General features: G+C 40.5%; 1 protein-coding gene across 3 annotated transcripts in view; it reads left to right on the top strand.

The window, feature by feature from the left end:
* The first annotated feature begins 757 nt into the window (after positions 1 to 757).
* The window catches only part of CLNK (cytokine dependent hematopoietic cell linker), a 244,451-nt gene continuing 218,493 nt past the window's right edge, over positions 758 to 26,715 (top strand). For 2 of the 3 annotated variants that reach the window (XM_021938294.2, XM_021938297.2), the window contains exon 1: positions 758 to 863. In XM_021938294.2, coding sequence (XP_021793986.2) covers positions 861 to 863 — 3 coding nt within the window. In that variant the 5' untranslated portion in view covers positions 758 to 860. Of the gene's footprint in view, positions 864 to 24,776; positions 24,880 to 26,715 lie in introns of all 3 variants that reach the window. The other variant, XM_021938295.2, reaches the window with a different exon arrangement.

Consider the following 26,715-nt stretch of genomic DNA (forward strand, 5'->3'; position numbering starts at 1 on the left):
GGAATGTGAGCTGAAATCCATTTGACTAGTTAGCTAGCGTATTCCAGGGCTATAAAATAACAGTCCCAGGAGCCTGCATGGTTGTCAGACATTTCTAATAGATCACAGTTCTCTTTCCTACTGAGCCAGCCCAGGATCTCAGAACTCTTTGCAAAGTTATGCTGCAGGCAACCACCACCAATCAATGTGAAAGGGAATATGAACTTCTTTTCATCAAAAGATTCCATGAAAACAGTGAGAAGGCAAGTCCCATCTTGGGAGAAGATATTTGCAATGGACATAACCAAGCATTAGCATCCTGATCTTACACAGAATGCCTCTAAAGAAAGAAAGAAAAGAAATGGCACATTTGCTGCCTTTGCTCTAGGAAGATTCGGATGGGAGAAATCTTGAGTTTCCTGACCTCAGGGCGTACCCTTCATTGACACAAACAACAGGCACTGTGGGAACATGTGACTGTTTGATGTCAACAGCAGCTGTGAGTCGGGCTTATGCGCCACCCACCCCCACCACTCACCTCAGCTCAGCTCACCTGCTTTGTCCCAGAGCCAGCAGAGTACAGGCTGCTGTTAACAACTTCATGTCCCCGTAGGTAGCAGGCAGGTGCTTCTGTCTGATCTGGCTCTCCTTGACCACTGTACTCATCAAATAGACCAAGATCCCCAGAGTCCAACATCCTTACAAGGGGGCCAGAAAGGGATGAGCTTTCTGAAGAAGCACTGATGTAAAATACCAGGAGTTTTGACATCAAAGAAGATGTTTGTGATGCCAGCTGGGATTTGGCCATAATCTAGAAGACACATGGTGAATACAGTTGCAAGTCATTTAGTCATATTTCTTGCTAAATTGCTGTGTCTTCAATGGTGAGTCTGTTCGATTTTACTTTTGTTATGCTTCCCTCAATCACATAAAGGACAAACTTCTCAACAGACTGGTCCTGAGTAAAAGTGACCTGAATTCTCTAATAAAGAAGAGGGAAAGATTCAGCTGGATAATGTCAGGTTTCTCTCACTTGACAGTACAATGTAACCATTTTTGCCATAATGCTGTGAGAGAGGATATGTGTGGGCCCAAGACCAGAATGGTGGAACTATGCAGTCAACCATAGATTTATAGCATTGCATGCAACAAAATGCCCAGGTTTGGTGTCAGGAAGCCCAGGTTCAGGCTTTGCAAATCCTAGGACTGGAAGTCAGTTCCTTAACCTCTCTGACTTTTAGCTAACTTGATTATAAAACCACGTAAAGAAAGGCTTTTCATATGGTTGTTTTTATGGAAAAAATGAGATAATGACTATAAAACTCACAGAAGTGCACTTACGTAGTAGATGCTTATTGAGTAGTGGTTTATCTCCTTCTCCTATTCCACTCCAAAGGAAAAAGAAGAGAAAAGAAAAGAAAAAGATGTGTGTCTCTAATGGGCCAGTTGGCCATAGACTAACTTTAAAAATGCACTTTTGGGAAGTAAACATAAGCAATATATATTCAGAAATGACTCTTCAGGAGAACGGCACTAATGTATGATGGATACGCAGGAATGTCAACTCTCTGGGTCTGGAACACATCTCTGCATTCTCTGTAGATCTCTGGCACTTAGTTCAGCAGCAACACAGAACTATTATTCTATGAAAAGTGATAAAAGCATCTCTAGACAAAATACAACAAGCTCCTATCAACTACAGACAGCAAAAGAAGGTGGACAGCATGGTGCCTGGCATATGGCAGATGCTCAGAATGAATAAATTAGCAGGCCTTTGAAAAACACACAGATGCATGGCAAACCAGGTAGTGCATAAAATTAATAATCACAGAAAGCAGTGTGCTGTCATTCACTGATGGTGCTAGGCACTTTGAAACACTCATTTTCTCAATACCTAACTTGGAAAAAAAATCCCCATTTTATACATCAGAAAACTAAGACCAAGAGAGGTTCCCCAGTTTACCAAGTATAACATGGTTAATACATAATGAGGCAGGAATTTGACTGTCTCCATAGGTGTTTTTCTTGAGTCTAACCTGGCCCAGGACTGAGGTGGACAGGGTCTGAATGGGCAGTGAAGTGGGGAAGGTGGGCTGTTGTCGTGAATGTCCAGGGTGGTGGTGACTTGAAGGGTTTGGTGACCAAGGGGTGGACTGTCGCATGGGGTTTATAGGCAGACGTGGGGGCTGTAGTGGCATCAGGAATCTTGCCATGAAAGAGGTCTGGCAGAGGCACCCCTGAGACAAGCAGCTGTGAAGACAGGAAGCTGTGGCTATCACCTGGGGATGGGGGGAATAAAAGCCAATACCATAATGACAGCTATAACTGAAAGGGGGGCTCGGAATTGCTGGTGGATTATTTTCCCCCTACGTTGAAGCTGCTCGTTTGTCTTCTTCATCTTGGGTTGTGCTCTCTGAAATCTCCAGCACCAGAAATTTCCTAAAATGAAATGTCAGAGCATTTACTGTCCTATTCACTCTCGCCAAACGGGAGCAGCATAAATAATCCACATTATTCTCTTTAGGATCATGTTGGCAAAAATATATTAGCAGATATAATTGTCTGACACTTCAAGGAAGTGATGTTTTAAAAATAGGAACCCATGAGGAGGGAGAGAAAGAAAAAACACCTGACTCACTTGGCTTCCTGTGGCTACTTATTTTAAAGATAAGGCTTTTTTTTTTTTTTTTTTTGGTCCTCGAATTGCTGTCATTTTTTAAATATATTTATACTTATAATGTGCTGCAACACACCCCTTCTAGGTTCTTAATTCATCAGTTCTCACCTCTTCTGCCTCTACTAGTTTCGTCTTTCTTTGATTGCCATGCAACTTCAGAGTTGGATGGAATGTGAAAGACTAGTCCCCATTCAGAGCCTGAACCCTTGTCCTTGGGTGTTTACTCAAATTCAAACAAAACCACTCAATGACAGTGGAAAACCCCCTCGTCTCACCACAGGACTTTCCAAAGTTCAGTCATACCATTTCACTTCTACTTAAAAACCTGTAGCTTTTTCACTTGTTATTAAGATGAAGTGCAAAAAGCCATAACAGCCTTGCCAATCTCTCTCTCACCACAGGACCTTGCATGGGCTGCTAGCTCTGTGTGCTCCTCAAATCCTGTTAAATCCACCCAACCTTCAGTAATGTGCCAGATATAGCTTGAATGAGCTCACAAGGACTGACCGTTAAATTTTCGGACATTTTATGAGCTGATTGTTCAACAGAGCTATTATTTAAAATGAAATTACATAAACTCATAAGTATATTAAAAACAAAGGTAATAAATATGCAAAACTCATTACTTTCTAATTATTTTCACCACATTGTACTCTATAATCCTGAGGTCATTTTTGCATAATAAAAGTGCTATATGATGGTGGCTACTGCACTTGTCCCCAACTCCACATTCAGACATTGATAGCTTGAAATCAGCCATAATGAGGACATTTACAACATGAAAATCAGCAAATACTACTCACTAGAGCTTGTCCCGTGCCTCACCACTCAGAGAGACAGTCGCTAATCCTTTAGCAGCAAACCACTGCTTCAAACTCACCAAACTTTGAACTAGGTTAGATTTGCATGTGGTATGATTTCATAGGACTGAATTCCCTTCTTGCAAAACCTTCTCTTTTTGTAGTTATGCTTTAACAGTAACTGATACTACCACATGGATGGATGTTACCCTCCATGAGAGCAGAATCCTCGACAGGTTTTGCATACCATTATGATATCGCAGCAACAAAAAGGATGCCAAACTCATAAGAACTTATTGGTAAATAACTGTAGGGTAAATATCAAACTCAAATTGTTAGAAACATTCAACATGAGTGGAAATCTTCAGCCCCTTTTAAGAGAGAATAATAACATATTATCTTAACAGATGAAAGAGAGTTCCTCTTAGGAAGAATCTGTCTTTCTTTGAAGTAACATTGATAAGCTGAAGTTACAGAAAAGGCCTGAGAACTGTGATTAGCAGAAACTAAGGAACAAAAGATGTGGCTAAAAACCCCTGCGTGAGAGGAGAGGAATGGGTAGCCCGGTGGCATGAGACTGGAGGACGAGGAGCCCCGAACCCCCCGGGGAGAAATCCCCTGTGGTTGCATTGCCAGAGAGTGTCTCAGAAAAAGAATATCTGTTATTTCATTTGAAGTTTTTGTTGATGAGAAGTAAATAATTCTTTTTCTAAAACTAATACATAATGATTGTGCAAATTCCTGGAGAAGTCGGTTAATGGGTACAAAAATACAGTTACATAGAAGGAATTTGGCCTAATGTTTGATAGCACTGTGTGGTGACTATAGTTAACCATAATTTATGGTATATTTCAAAGTAGCTAGAAGAGAACATATGGAATGTTCTCAACACAAATGATAAATGTTTGAAGTGGTGGATATTTTAACTTGATTTGATTGTTACACATTGTATGCATGTATCATAATATCACATGTACCCAAGAAATCTGTAGCTTTCCTTTCTAACTAAACCTTAGTAAAGTCCACACACAAAAAGATGTGTGTGTGTATGTGCACACATGAGTGTAAATTAATTAAGCGAATGAATTCTATGCTTGGGATGGTGTCACAGGGAATAGACACAGTATGCATGTGATGGTTAAAAAAAAAACCCTCATAAACTGAAATGGTTAAACATACATATAGTTGTAAACTAGAGGTGACCATAATGAAGTAAGAATAGACCTGCATGAAAATCTCAGTAGTTCTGGAGTTTCCAGTTCATGAGGCATGTAAGATTTTGATTGGGTTTTTTCCTTTGATCTCAAGGTGCTGGGAGACTGGGAACATGTATTTCAGTGGTGGTTCTATTTCTAAACCTATAGAGCAGGATATACTTCACTTGCAGTTGCAACTCCCTTTTGAGGTAGGGGAAGGGAAACTCGGAGACAGCCAGAACTGTATTCAAATGCAAGATTAAAAATTCAATGTACAGTTCAAGGTCATTATATTTATCCAGCAAGAGCCAATGAAGGCTGAATGGGAATGAGTAGCAGGCAGATTTTCAGATATATTTCAGACGGAGTGCCATCAGTAAGACTTGGCAATAAACCAACATTGAAGGTGAGGGAAACAGAGGAGTCATATAATGACTCTGAGAGTTGAGGGCATGCTGGTATCACTTAGTGAAATGGGGGAAAACTGCAGGAGCACCACACCATGGAAAGAAAGTCTGTGCAATGTGAGGTTCAATAGTGCAGTGATGAGCCAGGGTGTCTGCAGATGGTGGCTATGCAGACCCCGCGCTTGGCAGGCAGGTGCCCAGAAATACTCACGGCGCATTGGCATGACTAGGGCCCCACAGCCTCTGCCAAAACAGCCACTGGCCATATCTTTTGGCTTTTAATCATCAACTCACATTGTGCCACTCAGCATCCTCTTGGTTTCTTTGGATAAACTTAGAGGTTTGATTCATGTAAATAAGTGTCTATGTTTCAAATTCATTTGTGTTTCAAAAACAAACGGCAGTTAAAAGTATCACCTTGAGACTGTATACAGTAACCATTCTTCTGGGAAATTTCCAACACGCATCTTTTGTGCTTTATCTATCTAATCTTTCATACTTGCAAGAACTATACACTAAACATTTAATGAAATGTGGTCAAGTAAATATCATGGGGGAAAAGGTAATGGGCAGGTAATTGAATATAAATTATATGTTTCAAATTTTTGCAATGTTCCTTATAGTTCTTACAGTATAGAGGTTCGGTGAACATCAAAAGCAACCCATGGCAGTATTTGACTTTCCGTTTCCGATTGTTTCACTTGAGATAATGGCTTCTAGTTTCATCAGTGTTGCTTCAAAAGACATGATTTCATTCTTTTTATGGCTGAATAGTATTTCAGTGTGTGAGTGGGTGCGGGTGTGGGTGTGGGTGAGTGTGTAACATTTTCTTTATCTGTTGATGGACACTGAGGTTGACACTTTGCTCTTGTGAACGGTGCTGCAGTAAACATGCAAGTGTGGGCCTATTTTTCATAAAACAATTTATTTTCTTTTGGGTAGATACTCAGTAGTGGGATTACTGGATGGAATGGTAGTTTTGCTTCAGTTGTTTGAGAAATCTCCATACTGTTTTCCATAGAGGCTATACGAATTTACATTGCTACTAACAGTAGATAAGAGTTCCCTTTTCTCCACACCCTCTCCAACATCTGTTATTTTTTGACTTTTTAGTAACAGCCATTCTGACTGGTGTAAAATCAGTAAAAGACAATCCAGACTCTGAATTAAAAGGTACAGAGTGCCAAACAGGACACAAAGAAACAAATTCAGAAGAGGAAGCAATCATTCTCACTTAGCAATGCTCCAAAGATTTGAGTTTGAGATACTAACAAGGATTATACATTATCAGGAAATTAACAGAAATTATCATATAAAATATGCATATAGGTTGAAGTTCATGGCAAAAGATATGATTCCACAGAATAATTAATTGCTGTATAAAGTGATCAAACTTGGATATGTTTAAATATACAAGTCAAGAATAATATCAAATGTATATGCTAAAAATATAAGAAAGGGGCTGGGCGAGGTGGCTCATGCCTATAATTCCAACACTTTGGGAGGCCGAGGCGGGTGGATCACGAGATCAGGAGATGGAGACCATCCTGGCCAACACAGCGAAACCCCGTCTCTACTAAAAATACAAAATAAAAAAAAATTAGCCTGGTGTGGTGGCGGGCGCCTGTAGTCCCAGCTACTCGGGAGGCCGAGGCAGGAGAATGGCGTGAACCCAGGAGGCGTAGCTTGCAGTGAGCCAAGATCGTGCCACTACACTCCAGCCTGGGTGACAGATGGAGACTCCATCTCAAAAAAAGAAAGGAGGAAAGAAGGAAAGAAAGAGAGAGAGAGAGAGAGGGGGAGGGAGGGAGGAAGGGAGGGAGGATGGAAGGAAGGAAGGAAGAAAGGAAAGAAGGAAGGAAGGAAGGAAGGAAGGAAGGAAGGAAGGAAGGAAGGAAGGAAGGAAGGAAGGAAAGATATATCACAGATCAGTGACCACTGAGGTGATGCCAAACCTGCAGCAATTCATTGGTAAAGGTACCTGTTGACCAAGGGGAAGCTGAGAGATTTTGCTTTAGGCATCATGTCATGTTATTTCTCAACACTAAGGTCAACTATTATAAATGCTTTTAGCTACACTCTCTCTCTCTCGCTCTTGCTCTCGCTCTCACTCTCTCTAGGATAAAATGTTGCTTTGTTCCTGTTTGTTCTTCACAATAGAACAACAGAACACCTAATTAAAAACTCATGGTATTTGTGTATTCTTCTAAAAATGTTTGGCAAATATTGTTTTTGGGGAGGCAAGAGAGACTTTGTGAAGGAGATACATCACGGCTTCTCAGTGTCATCACTCCTGACACTTAGGGCTAGATAATTCTTTGGGCTGCCCTGTGCGCTGTAGGATATTCAGCAGTAGCCCTGGCCCCATCAGTAGATACCAGAAGCCCTTCCCCAGTTCTGACAACCAAATATGTGTCCAGACATTGTACGATATCCACTAGGAGGCAAAATATTTTTAGTGTAAGACTGTTTCAATGTCTATCCACGTGTACCTCTAATTTGGTGGTTCTCAACCTTGAGCACAGTATGCATCAGAATCCTCTAGAGAGCTTGTTAAAACAAATTGCTAAGCCCGATCTCCAGACTTGCTGATTCACTAGAACTGGTTGGGGCCCAGAAATTTGCACTTTTTATAAGTTATCAGGTGATTTTGATGTCACTGGTCCTAATACCACAGTTTGAGAACCACTGTTCTAGTTTATTTCTTCTCTCTGCTGCCTGGTGTTCCATTATTTGCATCTCCAGTATTTTACTTATTCATTGCTCTAGCGTTGGGCAGCTTGGCTGTCTCCATTTCCCTCTTCTCACAAACAAGGCTGCAGTCAGCATTCTGATGCCTGTCCCCTCACCCTTTGGGGTGTGACTTTCTCTAGGTCTATACCCCAGAATGGCATTGCAGGCCCATAGGGTGTGTAGATGCTTTATTTCAATAAGTGCTGTCTGATCACACTTTAGAATAGCTGATCCCAGGTATGCATAAATAGCTGTATCCCCATTTAACAGAGGAGGAAACCATGAAGCAGGAATTTAATTAGACTCACCCCCTCCAATTCCACCATTAACACGGCTAGTGAGTGAATGTCTTGGTGCAAACCCCTGTCTTACTCCACCCTGCTGGTAACTGACAAAATGATCTTTCAGTTGCCTTGTGTTCCACCACGGAATTTTCCACGACTCTCAAGCTGACCTTCAGTATGAGCCCCACCTGCAAACTGTGCTTGTTTACCCTCCTACTCATGTCCTTAAGTGGGCAGAAAGATCAGTTATTTTGCTGATAATTTTGCAAGTGAAAAGAGTAACGGCCCTTGCTCTACACGAGTTCCCCACATAATTGACTTGGATTTCCTGGGTCAAATTTCAACTTTTTTACTGCTTGAGAATGAGTTGTTGCCACATGTCCCCTTTGCCTGCTTGTGAGTCTCAGGCTTCTGCACTGACCTCTACATAAAAGAATGACTGGGACAGTGCTGTGTCTGAGGAACAAACTCCAGACTTGATGTGATGCTCGATAGGTACCTATTGCATGCTGGCCTGTCACTTGCTATGTGGCCTTAAAGAAACACCTGTTACACAAACATGTCTGTTACAGGTAACAATGCGTTTTCGTAGCAACAGTTCCATTTGATCTCTAACTTTCCTGCTAGGTAACAACAAGCAGGCATTGTCATACCCATGGGAAGGATGCGGCTCACAATGAGGGATTCTAAACCATGTGGTTTATCATGGGTGGAGCTGGAGAGGCATGTCTTTCCCACTTCAAACTACCCTAAAACTTATCTGGGCTTCAGTTCTTGCAATTATATAATTGGAAGGTTAAAGAGGTTGTTTTAATCTTCAATAATAATAAGTTTACAATTGAAATTTTTGCTCTACCTTGTTAGGGGTTGATGGTGTCCACCTGGAATTCATACGCTGAAATCCTAATGTCCAGGACGTAGGAGTATAACCTTACCTGGAAATAGAACAATTGCAGATATAATTAGTTAAGATGAGGGCATGCTGGAGTGGGTTGAGCCCCCAGTCCACTATGACTGGTGTCCTTACAAAAAGATGAAATTTCAACACAGATACACACATAGGGCCAGGCGTGGTGCCTCACGCCTGTAATCCTAGCACTTTGGGAGGCCAAGTTGGGTGGATCACGAGGTCAAGAGATCGAGACCACCCTGGCCAACATGGTGAAACCTTATCTCCACTAAAAACACAAAAATAAGCTGGGTGTGGTGGCAGGCATCTGTAGTCCCAGCTACCCGGGAGGCTGAGGCAGGAGAATCACTTGAACCCGAGAGGCAGAGGTTGCAATGAACCGAGATCTCACCACTGCACCCCAGCCTGACGACAGAGTGAGACTCCATCTCAAAAAAAAAGAAAGAAAAAGAAACACACATAGGGAAAAACGTAAAGGCGGGGGCCAGGGTGACGTTGGCAGAAGCAACGGGATGTCAAAGATTGCCAGAAACCCCAGGGGCAAGTAGAGGCCTGGAACAGATTCTCCTTCACAGCCCTGAGAAGCAACCAGCCCTGCCCACACCTTGCTCACAGCCTCTGGCCCCCAGAACTGTGAGACAATATATTTCTATTGGTGTCAGCCACTCCGTTTGTGCTGCTTTGATACCACAGCCCTGGCAAACTAACAGATCTGCAATACCCCATTTACAGGAATCTCCTTGTAAACTTTTATTTCTAAATGTCCTCCAGAATGTGTTTTTCGCTGGGAAGGGGGAATGGGGATTTCTTTCTTTCTAGAAAGAAAATGAGAATTTTCTTTCTACAGCTTGGATTTATGTGGGGGTAGTCACTTCTGATGGCCAAGGAACCTGCACAGGCGTCCTTGCAGATGCTGTGAAGGAGGAGGCTAGGGAGCGGTACGGTGCCCTCCGCTTCCAGTTCCAGAAAAGATCTTGCCCACACTTCTTTACCTAGAATTCACACTCCACCCAAATAAAGGCTGGGGCCCAGACCACCTGGTACACATAACAAATGATAATGCGAAGCTGTGAGCCCTGGCCTGGTACAAAGCCAGAGGAGAGGGGACCCTAGCGAAGTGGAGAGGGTGTGCTCCAGTCAAGGCATTAAATCGAGTGACCTTTTCAAGGCACGTCTTACCCGGCGAGCTACAGTGAGCAACCCCTGGTTAAGCAGTTCTATCCCCATGGTGCTACGGGACCTGGGGAGGCATTATGTGCCTTTTCTAGTCTCCTTGGCCCTTTCCTTCACAAGGGAAACGGACTGTGAGCTCAACAGATAGAGGGTCAGAGACAAAGCCTGTCCTCCTCACCTCTTCTTCACAGGTGTCCGTGACTCCACCCTCCTCCCTGCTTCAGAAATAAGTTCTTCCACCACTGTTCTCTTGGGTGTTTGAATTTTTTAGTCTCAGATAATTGAGATTAAATAAGGTTTCTCTTCTCTCTTGTCACTAAACCTCCTCTGAGGTCTGCTGGGTCACCAGGAGAAGGGGAAATTCCCTTCCCACAAAGGGGATAGGGGCTTAGCAATAAAACAATAGGACAGCGTGAGCCCCAGGCTGTACCGGCTCCTGCCTTTTTTGGATGACCTCTAAGCAAATCCATCCTTCCTATCTGGGAATGTTTGCTGTAAAATAAATTCATTCATTCATTCCTCTCTTCTTCCTAAGAGCTGTTGCCTCTCTAAAGCCCCATCTGATTTATTCTTTTATTCACCCAACTTTGGACACGTACAGGGTTCCTGTCCTCTGTTCTAAGCACTTACCATACAGCAGTGGACAAAACAGAAAGAGCTTTCTGCCCTCATTGCGCTTACGTTATAATGGGTGAGGGGAAAAAAAAAAAAAAAAAAAAACTAAAAATGTAATATCAAGTGTGGCATATAGCATTCCAGAAGATGACTTAAGCTATCACAACGGGAAAAGGTAGAGAAGGATGAGGAGGATTCAGATTCTGAGCATAGGGAAGACAGGTTGTAGAATTACATAGGATGGCAGGAGAAACCTCTTTAAGAGTGTGACGTGTGAGCAACAACTTGAAGGATGAAGCGAGGGAGTTATCCACGCACGTATCCAGCAGAAAGTATCCTGGGCAGATGAAACAGTGAAACAAAGATCAAAGATTGGACCGTGATATGTGCATATATACATTATATTTATATAATGTTAAATATGTATAAATATGAAATATATAGTAATGTATAAGCCCTTATACAGTTTCTTCAGTCTAATAATAAGGACTTATGCTGAGAGCATCCCGCAACCCCATGGACCCTTGGTCTGAAATATCTTGCAAAGCATCCTTTTTTTTTTTTTTTTTTTTTTTTTTTTTTGAGATGGAGTCTCGCTCTACCACCCAGGCTGGAGGTGCAGTAGCCTGATCTCGGCTCACTGCAAGCTCCCCCTCCCGGGTTCACGCCATTCTGCCTCAGCCTCCCAAGTAGCTGGGACTACAGGGGCCCGCCACCATGCCTGGCTAATTTTTTGTATTTTTTTTAGTAGAGACGGGTTTTCACCATATTAGCCAGGATGGTCTCGATCTTCTGACCTCGTGATCCACCTGCCTCGGCCTCCCAAAGTTCCGGGATTACAGGCGTGAGCCACCGCACCTGGCCCTCGCAAAACATCGTATGCTATCTTGACAAGCAAGAGCTTCTTGCTCAAATAGCTGCTTTTTAATCCCTGGGCAAACTCATATATCCCACCCACATATAAAAGTAACCAAAGCCACGCAGCCCTGACTCCTTCCTCTCTCTCTCTCTCTCTTTCCCCCTCCCTCCCTACCCCTCTCTCTCTCTCTTTCTCTCTCTGTCTCTGACTCCTGTGTTATCCTCAGACCTCTCCAGGGAGCACTAGAATTTCAGTGAACACAGATTAATGTGATCTAACTGGAAGAGACACAAGAAATCCTGCAATCTAGTTATTCCCAAACAAGCTGTTTCAACAAACCTGTGTTATCTACTGTGTACAAGTAAGTAATATATTGCGGGGTAGGCATGATTATTATTAATAATATTGTTATTACTGCACAAGAGTCTCAACGAACAAGAAATAATCCCTGCCTCAAAGAAGTGGATAGAAACGCAAAAAGGATTTCCCATAATACCATAAGAGCTAGCATTTCCTCAGGGCTATCTACATTCCACGCAGTTTCCCAAACACTTTCTTAGTGTTATTTCTCTTAATCCACACATCAGTTCTGAGAAAGGAGCCTATTCATATCCATAAAGTCTTAAGGAGAGAGAGATTCAGGGAGACCCACAAGCTTCCCTGAGTTAAAACACTTATTAAGTGGGAAAAGTAGAATTTAGTCTTTATCCATTTGATCCCTGAACTTCTTAATATACTCCACTGGCATGATTAGAACCTGAACCAAAAGTATACATAAGTGTTATTGAGGCAAGAGAATAGGGTCAGGAAGGAGGGATCCTAAGCACTTTCTGGAACTGAAACAAAGGGAATCCCCCCTCCAACTTTCTAAGTACTTTCTACTTGCCCAAGTAAATAACTTCATAACTTCACTGCAGCTATGACAGGAAATCTCTTCATTTGCATGTAGCCTGTACACCAAGTAAATAACTTGGTAACCTCACTACATCTTCTTCATTTACATAGGGCATACACCAAGTAACCAATGAGAAATGTCTAGTGGGGTTTTTGGTTTTGTTTTGTTTTGTTTTTGTTTTTAATACAGAGCCTCGCTCTGTCTCCCGGGCTGGAGTGCTGTGGTGTGATCTCAGCTAACTGCACCCTCCACCTCCCGGGTTCAAGCAATTATTGCCTCAGCCTCCCAGGTAGCTGGGATTACAGGTGTGCACCACCACGCCCGCCTAATTTTTGTATTTTTAGTAGAGATGGTGTTTCACCATGTTGGCCAGGCTGGTCTCGAACTCCTGACCTCAGGTGGTCCACCCGCCTCAGCCTCCCAAAGTGCTGGCATAACAGGCATGAGCCACCGCTCCCTGCCGTCTAGAGGGTATTGAAACCCCAGAAAATCTTGTGACGGTGCTCTTGAACTGTTTGCTTGGGCCCACTCCCACCCTGTGGAGTGTACAATAGCAGATTTCAATGAATCTGATTTTGTTGCTTCCTTCTTTACTTGTTTATTTGTGTGTTTTGTCCAATTCTTTGTTCAAAACGCAAAGAACCTGGTAGCCTCAACTGCTAACATTATGAAAGCAGAGACGAGCAGGTCATTCACCCCTCCTCTATGGAGAAACAGAAAGTTATCGAAAGTTGCGTAATAGTGGGTCACTTGGTTGACAGGTGGGGAAAGGACATTCCTGTGGAGGAAACAGCAGGAACACACACATAGAGCCCAGCTGAGCTAGCAGGAGGTGGGGCTGGAAGGGGATATTGGAGCCATGTTGGTGAGAGCCTTGTGTTTCCTATTTAGGAGCTTAGGAGCTTAGATTTTATACTGGGGGTCATCAAAATTCAGTCCCATTGAATCTGTGACTCAGTACGTCCTTCTTCACCAGATTGGTGAATTACTCTCTCTCCTTTCCTCTTCCATGTTTACCTTGTCATCTTTATTATTTGTTTATTTATTTTTGAGACAGGGTCTCTGTCACCCAATCTGGAATGCAGAGGCACGATCAGGGCTCACTGCAACCTTCACCTCTGGGACTCAAATGATCCTCCCGCTTCAGCCTCCCAAGTAGCCGGGATTACAGTCATGCCACCTTGCCCTGCTAATTTTTGTATTTTTTGTAGGGATGGGGTCTCACTGTGCTTCCCAGGCTGGTCTCAAACTCCTGACCTCAAGTGATCCGCCAGCCTTGTCCTCCCACAGTGCTGAGATTACAGGCATGAGCCACCGCCTGGCTGTTTATTCATATTTTATGCCAAGCAGTATGTCAGGCTTTGGCAATACAATATGCACCTGTCAACCTTGGTTGGTTGGTTGGATTGATACTTGCTTGACGGAATGTATAAATAAATGTGAACTCTCTAAATCAGAGGTCATGCCATGCTCCTTTTCTCTCCCTCCTGGTGCTTAGTACAACGCCTAACATACAATTCGATAACTACTGTTTAAATGGAAGATAAAGCGTACAAGTGAATTAATAAGTTTATAAATGAATGAATGTATGAGAATATAAATGGGTGGACAAATTGACTTCATCAGCAAATGAATAAAAGAGGAAAATGTATCAATATTCTACCCCATCTATCTTTCCCTATAAGGAGTGTAGATTTTACCTACACATACCATATGTTCTCTGCACTTCTTTCCACCACAACATGACTCAGAAGTAGCCCATATTCTTGGGGAGAGAAATATGTCAATGCGTTCCTTTTAAATTTTCGAATAGACTTTTAAAATTTCAGATGATTGTAGAGTCTCATGCAGTTGTAAGAAATAAAGCAAAGAGCTCTGTGTGCCCTTTACCCATTTTCCACCGGTGGCAATCTTTTCAAAAGCTATTATACAATATCACAGTCAGGGCATGGAGTTGGCACAGTCAAGATACAGAACTTTTCCATCATCACCAGGATGCAGCCCTTCTATAGCCACACCTGGTTCCCTCGAGCCCCCACCTCCCTCCTCAGTCCCTGGCAACCACCTGTCTGTTCTCCATTCCTATAATTTTCTCATTTCCAGAATATTATATTAATGGAATCATATATAAGTAATCTTTCTTGATTGACTTTTTTCACTCAACATAATTCTCTGGAAAGTCCCCCAAGTTGTGTAAGTATTAACAATTCATTCCTTTGTATTATTGAGTAGTATATGACGATACAAATGTACCATAGTTTATTTAATCATTCACCCACTGAAGGACACTTGTGTTGTTTCCAGTTTTCAATATTATAATTAATTTGTGTACCAATTTTTGTGTGAACATAACCTTTCATTTCTCTGGGATAAATGCCCAGGAGTGCGATTGTTAGTTGTTATTTTTTTTAAGAAAGTGTCAAGCTGTTTTCCAGAGTCCCCGTACAATTTTACATTCTCATCAGCAATGTATGTGATGTGTGATCCAGTTTCAACATGTTTGTCAGAAATTGGTGGTCACTATTTTTTTTTTTGTATATATTTTTGTTCAGTTCTTTATTTTCATCTCTCTTGTGGTTTTTCTGTACCTAATTACATTTTCATAGTACAGTAGAAAGTAAATTGTACAAGTTTTGCAGAGGTTTTTTAAGCCATTCTAATAGGTATGTAGTGATAAATCACTGCAGTTTTTAAATTTTCATTGTTTTAATGGCTAATGATGTTGAACATTTCATGCACTCATTTGTCATCTGCCTATCCTCTTCTGAAATGTTTGTTGGTATCTCTAACCTATTTTCTCATTTAATTTTTTTCATCGGGTTTTGAGAGGTCTTTAAATAGTTTGTAGTGATGTTCCTAATAGTCTTTCATTCCTGGTCATGGTCATTTGTGTTCGTTTTTTATCAGCCTTTTCAGAGAAACTTGTAAGTTTTATTGATCTTTTTAAACAAACAACTTTGTTTCATTGATTATTTTTTCTGTAATATATTTTGTGTTTTTATTTGCTTCTGTTCTGTATTGTTTTCTTCTCTCGATTTCCTTTGGATTTATTTTGCTATTTCTTTCCAGGCTCTTGAAGTAGGATCTCAGATTATTGATTTCAGACTTTATTTTTTTAACATTTGCAGTTAGTGCTCTAAATTTCCCTCTCAGCATTCTTTTAGTCATATCCTACAAAATTTTTATGTTACATTCTCATTTTCATTCAATTCAATGTATTTTTTTTTCAATTTCCATGAAGACATCCTCTTTGACCCATGGGTTATTTAGAAGTGTAGCGTAGTTTGAAAGTATCTGGGAATTTTTCTGGTGTCTTTGTTAATGATTTCCAGTTTGATTTCACATTGGCTCTGTATGATTTTAAATACTTTAAGTTTGCTGAGGTTTGCTTCATGTCCCAGGATGTGGTCTGTCTTGATATATGTTCTATGGGCACTTGAAAAGAATTTTATTCTGCCATTATCGGATGGAGGATTCTACAAAGGTTGATTTGATTCTATGGTTGATGGTTTTATTGAGTTCTTCTATATCCTCGATAATTTTCTGTTGGGTTTTTCTATCAATTATGGAGAGAAGAGTATTGAAGTCTCCATCTACAATTGTGAATTCATCTATTTCTTCTTTTAGTTCTATCCATTTTCAGTGCATATATTTTATAATTCTGTTTCTTTGTGTGTGTTTGCACACACATTTAGGATAGTTATGTCTTCTTAGTGGATTAATACATTTTCCATCCTTTTATTCTCAAACTGCCTGTATTATTATATTTGACATGAGTTTCTTTTAGTAAGCATATAGTTGGCCTATATTTTTTAATCCACTCTGTTGATATCTGTCTTTTAATTAGTATATTTAGACCATTTACACTTAGTATGACTATTGATACATTAGGGCTTGAGACTGCTATTTTATTTTCTGTTTTCTGTTTACTCTTTCTGTTTTCACTTCTGTTTTATTTTTCCTGCCTTCCTGTGAGTTATTTAAAAACCTTTTTAGAATTATATTTTGATTTATCTATGGAGTTTTTGACTGTGTCTTTTTGAAGAGGTTAATTTATTATTTTTAGTGCTTGCTCTAGGTATAAGCATTATATATTCAAAATTTACTACCGTCAACACAGTCTGGTGTTGTCATTTTACCAGTTCAAATAAAATATGGAAAAATTACCTCCCTTCCCATCTCTCCTTCCACCCTCCATTTATAATATAATTATAATGAATATTTCCTTTATATACATTTAGAACATATTAGATGGGTTGTAATTTTTGCTTTACCCATTAAACATAATTTTGAAGACTCAAGAAGAAAAATCTATTTTGTTTATCCATATTTTAGCTTACTGTGTTATTTCTTTCTTTCTGATGTTTCAAAATTTCTTAACTTTTTTTTGTTTTGTTTAGAGAACTTCCTTTAGCCATTTGTTAAAACAGGTCTGCTTCTGCTAGTGACGAATTCTCCTAGTTTTTTTGTTTTTCTTTATCTGAGCATATTTTAATTTCTCCTTCATTCCTGAAAGATATTTTACTAGATAGAAAATACTGGCTTTACAGTCATCTTATTTGCTTCAGGACTTAAAAAATATTGTGCCACTTTTTTTCTGGTCTCTACGGTTTCCAATGAGAAATTCACTGCCAATCAAAGTATTTTTTCTTTGATGGATATTGTTTCTCTCTTGCTGCTTTCAGGATTTTTTCTTTGTCTTTAGTTTTCAGAAATTTGACTATTTGAGTTTTTTTGTGTTTGTGGTTCATTCAGCTTCTTGAATATGTGGATTTATGTATTTACAAAATGGGAGAGTTGTCAGTATTTATTTCTCTGAGTATTTCTTTCAACCCTGCCCTCTTTCTCCTTTCTTTCTTGGGTTCCAATGGCATGAACATTAGATCCAAAACTTTTTAATTGTTCTACTTCCAGTTCATTGATTCTTTACTCTGACTCTTTCGTTCTGCTGTTGAGCCCATCCATTGAGGTTTTGTGTAGATTTTTGTTTGTTTCATTTTAATTTTGGTTACTGTATTTTCACTTCTAAAATTTCCATTTGTTCTTCTCTATTTATTCTATTTTCTATAAGACTTTGCTGTTTTTTGCTAAGACTCTTATTTTTTCATTTGTTTCAAGCATGTTTGTAATTGCTCATTGAAGCATTTTTGTAATGACTCTTTGAAATCTTCATCAGATACGTCTTACATCTCAGTTGGCATCTATTGATTGTTTTTTTCTCACCAACTGAAACTTTATGGTTCTTGGTAAAATGACTTTTTTATTGAAAACTGCATATTCCAGGTATTATATTATGAGACCCTGGATTTTATTTAAACTTCACGTTTTAGCTAGCTTCCTCTGATACCGTTCTGACAAGGGAAAGAAAGAGACTCCCAGGGATAGTGTGGGTGTAGAAGTCTGTATTTCTCACCTGGCTCCATTGATACCTCCCTTTACGGGATGGATGGGAGTGCCTCATACAGCTTTTCTGTTTGTTTTTCTGGTTGTTTTTTTTTTTTTAAATATTTGTTTGGTTGGTTTTTGTTTTTTGTTTTTGAGATGGAGTCTCGCCCTGTTGCCCAGGCTGGAGTGCAATGGCACGATCTCGGCTCACTGCAACCTCTGCCTCCCGGGTTCAGACAATTCTCCTGCCCCAGCCTCCCGAGGAGCTGGGATTACAAGCGTGCGTCACCACACCCAGCTTATTTTTGTATTTTCAGTAGAGACGGGGTTTCTCCAAGTTGCCCAGGGCTGGTCTCAAACTCTTGGCCTCAAGTGATCTGCCTGCCTGGGCCTCCCAAAGTGCTGGGATTACAGGCGTGAGCCACTGCGCCTGGCCACAGCTTTTCACTACACCCCCTCTGATACTACCCCAATGAGGAGGGAAAGAAACACGTCACTGCTCAACGAGGCTGAAAGTCTAGGTATCCCACATGGTCTTTACAGACACTGTCATGGGGAGGGGGCTTATTATTGCCTGGCAAGGAGGAAAGCTCTAGCTTCCTGCTCAGCTTCCTCCCACACTACCCCAGCTGGGCATTTGGGGCCCCTCATTTCAAACAAGCAAAATGGCAGTCCAGGCTTTCCACTCATCCTTAGCCAGTGCCGGTGGACTATAATTTTTTTTTCTGTGGCGTTTGGCTACGGTAGGACAGTTATTGTCCAAAAGTTTTCTGTTGGTAATCCCAGCACTTTGGGAGGCTGAGACAGGCGGATTCCCTGAGATCAGGAGTTCGAGACCAGCCTGGCCAACCTGGTGAAACCCTGTCTCTACTAAAAATACAAAAATTAGCTGAGCACGGTGGTGTGCGCCTGTAATCCCAGCTACTTGGGAGGCTGGGGCAGGAGAATCACCTGAACCCAGGAGGCAGAGGTTGCAGTAAGCCAAGATCACACTATTACACTCCAGCCTGGGCAACAAGAGTGAAACTCTGTTTCCAAAAAACAAACAAACAAAAAAAAAAGTTTTCTGTCTCGCTAGGCTACTTCTTTCCTGTTCCTTTTGGTGGAGAGGGAAAGTTTTTGTTAAGGCTTGTCTCATCTGTGTCTATCAGCATTTGTCAATTGTTAATTCTTCAACGTGAAGTTTGGGACATATAAAACAGAAGGAAAACTCAGGGAACTAATCACCTTGCTGTTCTTTGAGTTTAGAGGTCCCTAGCCAGTCTGTCACCTTCTCTCCACATTTAAGTTTTCTCAAATTTTTTAAAGTATGCCCAGGGCTTTTAGTTGTATTTAGTGGGAAAAACTAGGTGAAAGTTCATCTACTCTGTCTTCTCCTCAACAGAGGTCACAATTGTTCTTCACGGTTCTCTTTTAGAAATATTAAATTGCTTCCATGCCTACCTTAGCTGAGACTTTATTTATTTATTTATTTATTTATTTATTTATTTTCCTATTTACTTGATCCTATCAGAATCCTCAACCTCAAAGCCAACAAAAGGTGAAAAAACAAGGAAAAAGAAAAAAGAAGTCATATAAATATTCCTGGTTTAGGAGAGAGTTAATGTTCTAAAGAAGCAGCTTCTTGAGAATTAATTCAGAAACTGTTTATTGTTGATTTAATATTGCTGAAACCTCAATTCTGTGGCATTCACTCAGAAATCCCAATTTTAAAAATAATCTTACATGTTCAACCTTGGTTATATATTATTTTAAAACTTTCCTACCTTCTCAAACAGCAGAGGCTCAGGAAAAGAATTCACCTCTTCTTAATGACTCAGATCCTAATTCTAAGCAGCTGGGGCAGTTTGCTTTCTCTCTGCCAAGCAGCTACGAGCTCTTAATGCATTTTCCTGCATCTGCAGGGCCCACATCCCTAATTCCTGCCCGTAATGTTCTGGGGAATTGGAAATGAGATAACCATGCCTGATGAAGTAGTGGGCTGAGGACACAGGGATTCTCCTACCAAGCAACCAATAGGGATTTTGACATAGGTGATTTTGAAAATAATTATGGTGATACTTAAGTAATGTAAACTTAATTTAATATTCTTAGTTATAATCTATGTAACTGAAGTTGCCAAACAAGTAGATGTTAAAGAAATAAACAGCAAAAACAACAACAAAATATAAAGAAGAAGAAATGAAAGAAGGAAGAAGGAATTTTCCTGTTGGAAATAAAATTTGTGGAATGTTAGTGTGAGTCACAAGAGTACACTGGATCCCTTACAGATACTATTATTTTGAATTAGTCTCACTTTGCAACATCGTGGCTAAGATTATTATCCATATTTTGAAAATAAGAGAACTGGGGCTGGAAGTTTAAGTGAATTGCCCAGGTCTGGATTCAGCTCAATTCTCCCCTTATCCATTCCATTATGATGGGGCGGGATGGAAGCTGCAAGGTGTAATTAAACACAAGGACAATAAACCCCATGGTCAATGTCATGGAGCTGTCTAATAAGGTGTTTCTCAAACACTGATGGGCAGTTGACTCCCAAGTCAATAGGTCTAGAGAGGGGCTTGTGGTTCTGTATTTCTAACAAGATCCCCAACGTTTCAATGCTGCTGGTCTACAGACTGCATTTTAAATAGCATGGACCTAAAAGACCCACTTTTGACAATACATAAAGGACAGTAATATGAATTTGATTTTTAATTGAAAGTATTTGGGGAAATTTATTGTTTTTGTTCACCTTAAAAAATAAAATATACTCATAAAAATACATGACCATTTTATTACTGATACTGAAACCAAAGAAGGATGTTGATTTAAGGTAGGGGGAAATAAAACTTACCTCTTACCAGCATTTTTCAATATTCTTTAGCTACACTGAAGTCAGAATGCATAATTTATGGCTTAACAAAAGACTAACAAATGAAATCAGGATTTTGTTAACTAGAGTGACTTTTTCATTGAGATTTGCAATATTTAACTTAAAGTCATGGAATAAATATGAGAATAAGCTACACACGCACACACACAAACCACAATGAACGTACTATCTAAGATATTTGAGATTAAAAGAGATCTAAGGACCACAGAACATATATATACCAGTTGCTGTCTTGATTTTTGATCTATGATTTGTTTGAATGAAAACACTAACTCTCTGCATACTAATCTAAAAGAAAATATTTAGCCATTTGAACACTATATACCTAACTATGTTCCAAATGATTCTCCTTTCCATGGCATATTATTGTTCTTCTGTGACAAAAAGAACTTTGTAGGGAAATAGAGTTTGGAAAACTCAGGTCAAAGTTAATAAGATTCTTTACTGGAGGACTTTGCAGTTAACAACTTGCTTCTTTTATTTCCCATTGTTAAAGTCTTTCATGGAGGGTAGTTCTTTCCCTGCCCTAACCTCTCTTAAGTAACACAAAATATTCTACTCAGTTTAAGTCACAAGTATAATCTTGCTTTCCTGTGTAAAATATGTGTTACTATTTAAATAGGAAAATCACAAACTTGATTTTGAGTCTCAGCCCCTCTCCTCCTGGAAGGTTCTATGGTTTGTGGAAGCCACAGCCTGGGAAGGGGGCTCTGGTTGGCTGTGGCTCTTTCTCCTCCCTGTTACTTTCTTCCACTACTTCTCCCCAACAATATCTGCCTTCTAGGTTTGTGCCATGGAAAGAAAGCAGGAAAGGAGGGAAGGACAGGAAGATTCTTGTTGGGCCAATAATGTAGTGAGCTGCTGCCTGGGTTTGGCAGCTACAAAATGCCCATGAAATGTCTGAAAAAGGATTGCATTAGTCCATCTTGCATTACTATAAAGGAATACCTGAGATCCAACAATTTATAAAGAAAAGAGGTTTATTTGGCACATGATCCTTCAGGCTATTTAAGAAGCATGGTGCTGGCATCTGCTCGGTTGTCACATGATGAGAGAAGGAGCAAGAGAAGAAGGGGAGGGATGCCATGCTCTTTTTAACAACAAGCTTTCACGGGAACTAACAGTGTAAGAGCTCATTATTGCAGGGAAGGCACCAACCCATCCATGAGCGGTCCATTTCCAGGACCCAAATACCTTCCACTAGACCCCACTTCCAGCACTGGAGATCGAATTTTAACATGAGATTTTGGGGGAACAAATTTTCAAACCATATTAAAGATAAATTTTAGAAACCCCCTCATTACCCCCAGGTCTCTTTCCACAGCTATGTGATGTGGGCCATGACCTCATCTTCCTCTGCACCTTCCTCTATCTCCTCCACTTCCTTTTGGCTGAAGTCATTCCCCCTTCTTCCTGGTGCCATCTTGGACAGCAGCTCAGATTAATCCACCCCAGTTCCCTGTTGTTCATGGCACTCATTTTATCCACGTCTCATTCACACATCCTTTTCCCAGAATAATTCTTGGAGTGTGAGACACTCAATGACACCATCTCCCCATCCAATCCAGTTTATCCACATACAACTCATCAGCTTCTCTCTTATTCTTTAGCTGTGTCAGGGGTGATTCAGATTCCAGATCTCTGTGACCACCACTTTTACAGTCCAATGGGTTCTTCTTTCCTGCTGCCCAGATAAAAAGCCAATGCACTGACATCAGCAGCTCTTGCAGTAGAGAAAAAATTTAATAATCACAGAGAAGACAAGCAAAGTGGATGGAAGGTGTCTCTAAAATCTCCCTCCCCAGGACCTCAGAGACTAAGTTTTTTAAGCATAATTTGTTGGGCGATGGGCTAGGGAATGGGGGCTACTGATTTTTTGGGAATGAAATCATTGAGGTGTTGAAATTAACTTCATGAGCTAAGTCAGTTTCTGGTGGGGGTCATAGGACCAGTTTAGTCACTTCTTTCCTTGGTATGGGCCACATGTCTGGTGGGCATCAGTTGCTCCACAAGAATGCAAACTCTGAAAAATATCTTAAAGACAAGTCCTGAGTTTCACCATAGTGATGTTATCTATAGAAGCAATTTGGGGTAGTTATAAATTTTGTCCCTCACCCTGTCCCTGGCTACATGATTCTGTGAGCAGTAAAGTGAGCAATTATAGAAAATCCAGCTAAGAAACAGTGACTGGTTGCCACTTAACTTCTGCTTATGGCTTAACAGAATTCCACCATTGACTATAATTTCAGCCTTGTGGCTTTTCATTAATGTTATACAGGCTATTTTAGTCCCCAAGCATGGGGGTGTTTCGTTTCAGGATGGGGCTGTTATTGTCTCTTTTTTTTTAAGTTAAACTATAAGTTAAATTCCTCCCATTGTTAGTTTGGCCTATTTGCAGGAATGAGCCAGAGTGGTTAGCTAATGAGGTTAGAAGCAAGATGAAGTCAGTTATGTTAGATCTTTCTCATTGTTATTGCTATAAGCTTTGCAAAGGCAACTTTACCACCACCACCACCACTACCCCACCTCTGATCCATATATTCCACTGCAGGGGACTGAAGCAAAATTCTCTAAGTGGTTCTGCTAAAGACCACCACCCCAACCCCTGCAAATCACCAGGCTTGAGGTGAGAGGCTGGCACCTCCTCACCTTTCTCTTTGTGAGGAGTAAAGGCCTCACAACACAGCCATATATTTTCCAAAAATATATATTCAAAAAAACTCTCCTTATACTCCCCTCTGATGCTCCTTTTGATACCTTGGACGTGGGTGAGACATCTAACTCACTTTTGATCACCTACTTTGAACTTTCTGCATGTGATGTAGCAGATACCGCACTTACTTTGAAAGGTGATATCCATTGTCTCCCAGTGCTTCGGCCAGTATTTCCATCTTCAGGTTCTGTTGAATATGCTAATGAACCTCTGGAATCCCCAAGAGTATTTCTGAAATTTCTCCCAACTTCAAACCTTCTTTTCATGGTGCAGATCACAGGAGTAGTCAGGAATGCTTCTTGTAAATACTTCAGTAGAAGGTTGGCATTGGACAAGATAAGAAATAATCACTTTCAATTTCATTCTTTAGTAAAGAGGATGATCTGAGACTCAGAAAGTTTATTGGCAAAGTCAAGTCACCCAGGTTCTCATTGGGAGAGCTGAAACAAAGTCAGCTGCCCTGACTTGGACACTCCTCCACCACTAATGTCTAGGAAAAACACAGGCTTCAATATTTAAATTTTTTTCTAAATTGAGGGAGACTAAAAATATCTTTCCAGTTTTAAGTGGAACTAAACCAGTGTTTCTAAACAAAAAGACTCCGTGAAGAAAACATAAACAGGATGTGTTTCTAAGACTCTCTATTTCAGTGTTCTCTGAGACATTTTGTTTTATGGATTAATATATACTTTTTATATTTCAAAATTATTTGGCAGCTATTCTTTGGAAGAGAATGTTCTGTGACTCTGCAGTATTAGACCAGAAGATCTTCTGTGAGATTGTAGACCCAAGTTAGAAAGCACTTGTCTTTGCAAAGAGAAATTGATGTTTCTTATGCTTGTATTGGACACCAGGTCCTGTACTGCATGAAGAAAGGACCTCAAAGGTCTCCCTGTTCCTAATTCCCATGACTCAGTGCAATGAGTCAATTGAGATCAGTGATGCTTTAGTGTTCCAGGCATAGATTTGGCCACCAGCCCATACCTTTAGAGGGAGAGGAGTATGCTGCTCACAAATTCTGCATCTGTCATATTGACCTACAGATTTTTGTTTGCTGAGAAGCTGGAACCACCACACCTTAAGTATGAAACCAATCTGAAGTCAAGACAGACTCTTGAAGTATAAATAGCACCCATCTTATTCTCAGGGTCAAAGACCTCAAACCCAAAAGGAAACATTCTTACAGCATTGGGTATCAAAGTCAAAGCAAATAGGCTCTTCTACCTATCAATTCCACAATGTTCTCTCATCAAATTGTCCATTTGTCTTTTATAGAGGAGCGATATGTGAAGAGGACTGTACAAAAAAATGCAGACAGAACCTGAGTGTGAGGAGGGGACAATGTCAAGGGAGACAGACATAACCGAGGCATGAACAGGTAATGTCTGTAGTATTAATTACCCTAATGTAATAAGAATTACCTCTGGGAGGCTAGCTCAGGGGAGAAACAAGGCCTCTGACTTTGGAATTGAGCACATCACAGCTCCATTTCCAATCAAGTTCCTTTGCTCTCAAAGCAACAGTCTCTTCAGCTGTCAGATGGGGGCAAGAACTGTGCCTGCCTCAAGAAATCATGAGAATGAAATGAGTTAATGCTTTTAGATTAGCCACACAGTGTCTGGCACATAATCAGTTCTTGAAGAATACTGGTTCTTATTATTAGACAGGACTGTGATAAGGAATGCATTCTGGAAAACAAAAACTCAGAAAGGCTGGTATCCTTTGGTTTCTTTACTTCTGTTTACTTAGCCGACTTTTTTCCCTTTTATAATTTAATTGTGATTGATGGACCCCAGCTCTGGTTGGTCTGACTCCTGCTTTCTTGGTCACTCATCAGTTCCAGACTGAGAAGCACGGAAAACCAACCAGTCTTAATGCCTCACTCCTCTGCCCAGAAATACAAAGGCTGTGTTTCTAACCAGAGCCCAGATCTCTGCACTTGCTTGAGTTAGGATCCCCACAGAGAGGGCAACCTGGGTAGCTTCCTTTTGCCTCTTACCTTGTTGTACTTATTAACGAACCCCCTTTCCCTTACAGAAATGTTTCCATCTGAATATTGCAATCAAATGATTATCATATCAGTTATCAATAATGCTATCTAACAAACACCATATCAAAGATTTGAAACAGTAAGCAATTGTTGAGCTTGTAACTGAGGGTTGCTTGGGGAATTCTTATGGTCTGGTCCAAGCTCTGCTGGTTTGAGCTGGGATCCCTCCTGCATCAGTGATGTCAGCAGGGGTGTTGGCCCATGACGGGGTGATCTTGCATAGCCTTACATGTCTGCAGTTGTCAGCTAGGGTGATAGAGCCACTGGGCCTTGTGTCTCTCATCTTCCAGCAGTCTAGCCTGGTGGTGTTTATTTGGTAGGTTACTTGACAGCATTCTAAGTGAGCTAAGAAAAGTGTGCAGTCCTGCAGGCCTGGTGTTAAAATTAGCATAGCATCCTTTCTGCCACATTCTATTGCCCAGAGCAAGTTGCGAGGCATCTACATTCAAAGAGGGGAAATGGAATTTACCTCCAGATGGAAGATCTAGGGTATCATATTACAAGAATCTGGCTACAGAGAGGGATAGAGAATTATGGCCATTTTTTTGGCTATTAATCTATCAATTCTCCACGTCCAAAGAACCAGAAGTAAGAGTTTAGAATCAGAAAGACTCAAGTTTGAAATTAGCTGTGAGATCTTAGGAAAATGACTGAACTTCCATGAAACCTTGTCTCCTCATTCATAAAATGGGGACAGTGATCACACCAACTTCACACGCCAGTGCTAATGATTAAACAAGAAAGTCACTCTGAGTACAGTGCCTGGACATATTTGGCCCTTGACCACTTGAAAAGGATAGTTATTGGGTATTATAGTGGGTGCTCAATAAATGTGAGATGTATAGATAGTCTATGTAAAGTACATTCCACTGAAAAAGTTTTTTGAGTCTTTCAAGTGCTGTATTTTACAGACAAGAACATAGAGTCAGTATAAGAATAGGTCTGAAACTCAAGATCCCTGATTCATGTCTGATACCATACCACTATCTGCAAATCATAGAATCTTATTAATATGAAGATTTTACTAAAATGATTAAGTGAGTCTCCTTGCTTAAGTTGAGTATTTTAATGCTGTTTGGTAGGTCCATCCTAATTTATTTGTTAGGCCAGGATTTTCAATAGATCTCTTCATTTTCTAGAAAAATCTAAAGAAGAAAGTTGTAT

Source organism: Papio anubis, chromosome 3 (assembly GCF_008728515.1).
Source record: "Papio anubis isolate 15944 chromosome 3, Panubis1.0, whole genome shotgun sequence".
In the NCBI taxonomy this organism is placed as follows: domain Eukaryota; kingdom Metazoa; phylum Chordata; class Mammalia; order Primates; family Cercopithecidae; genus Papio; species Papio anubis.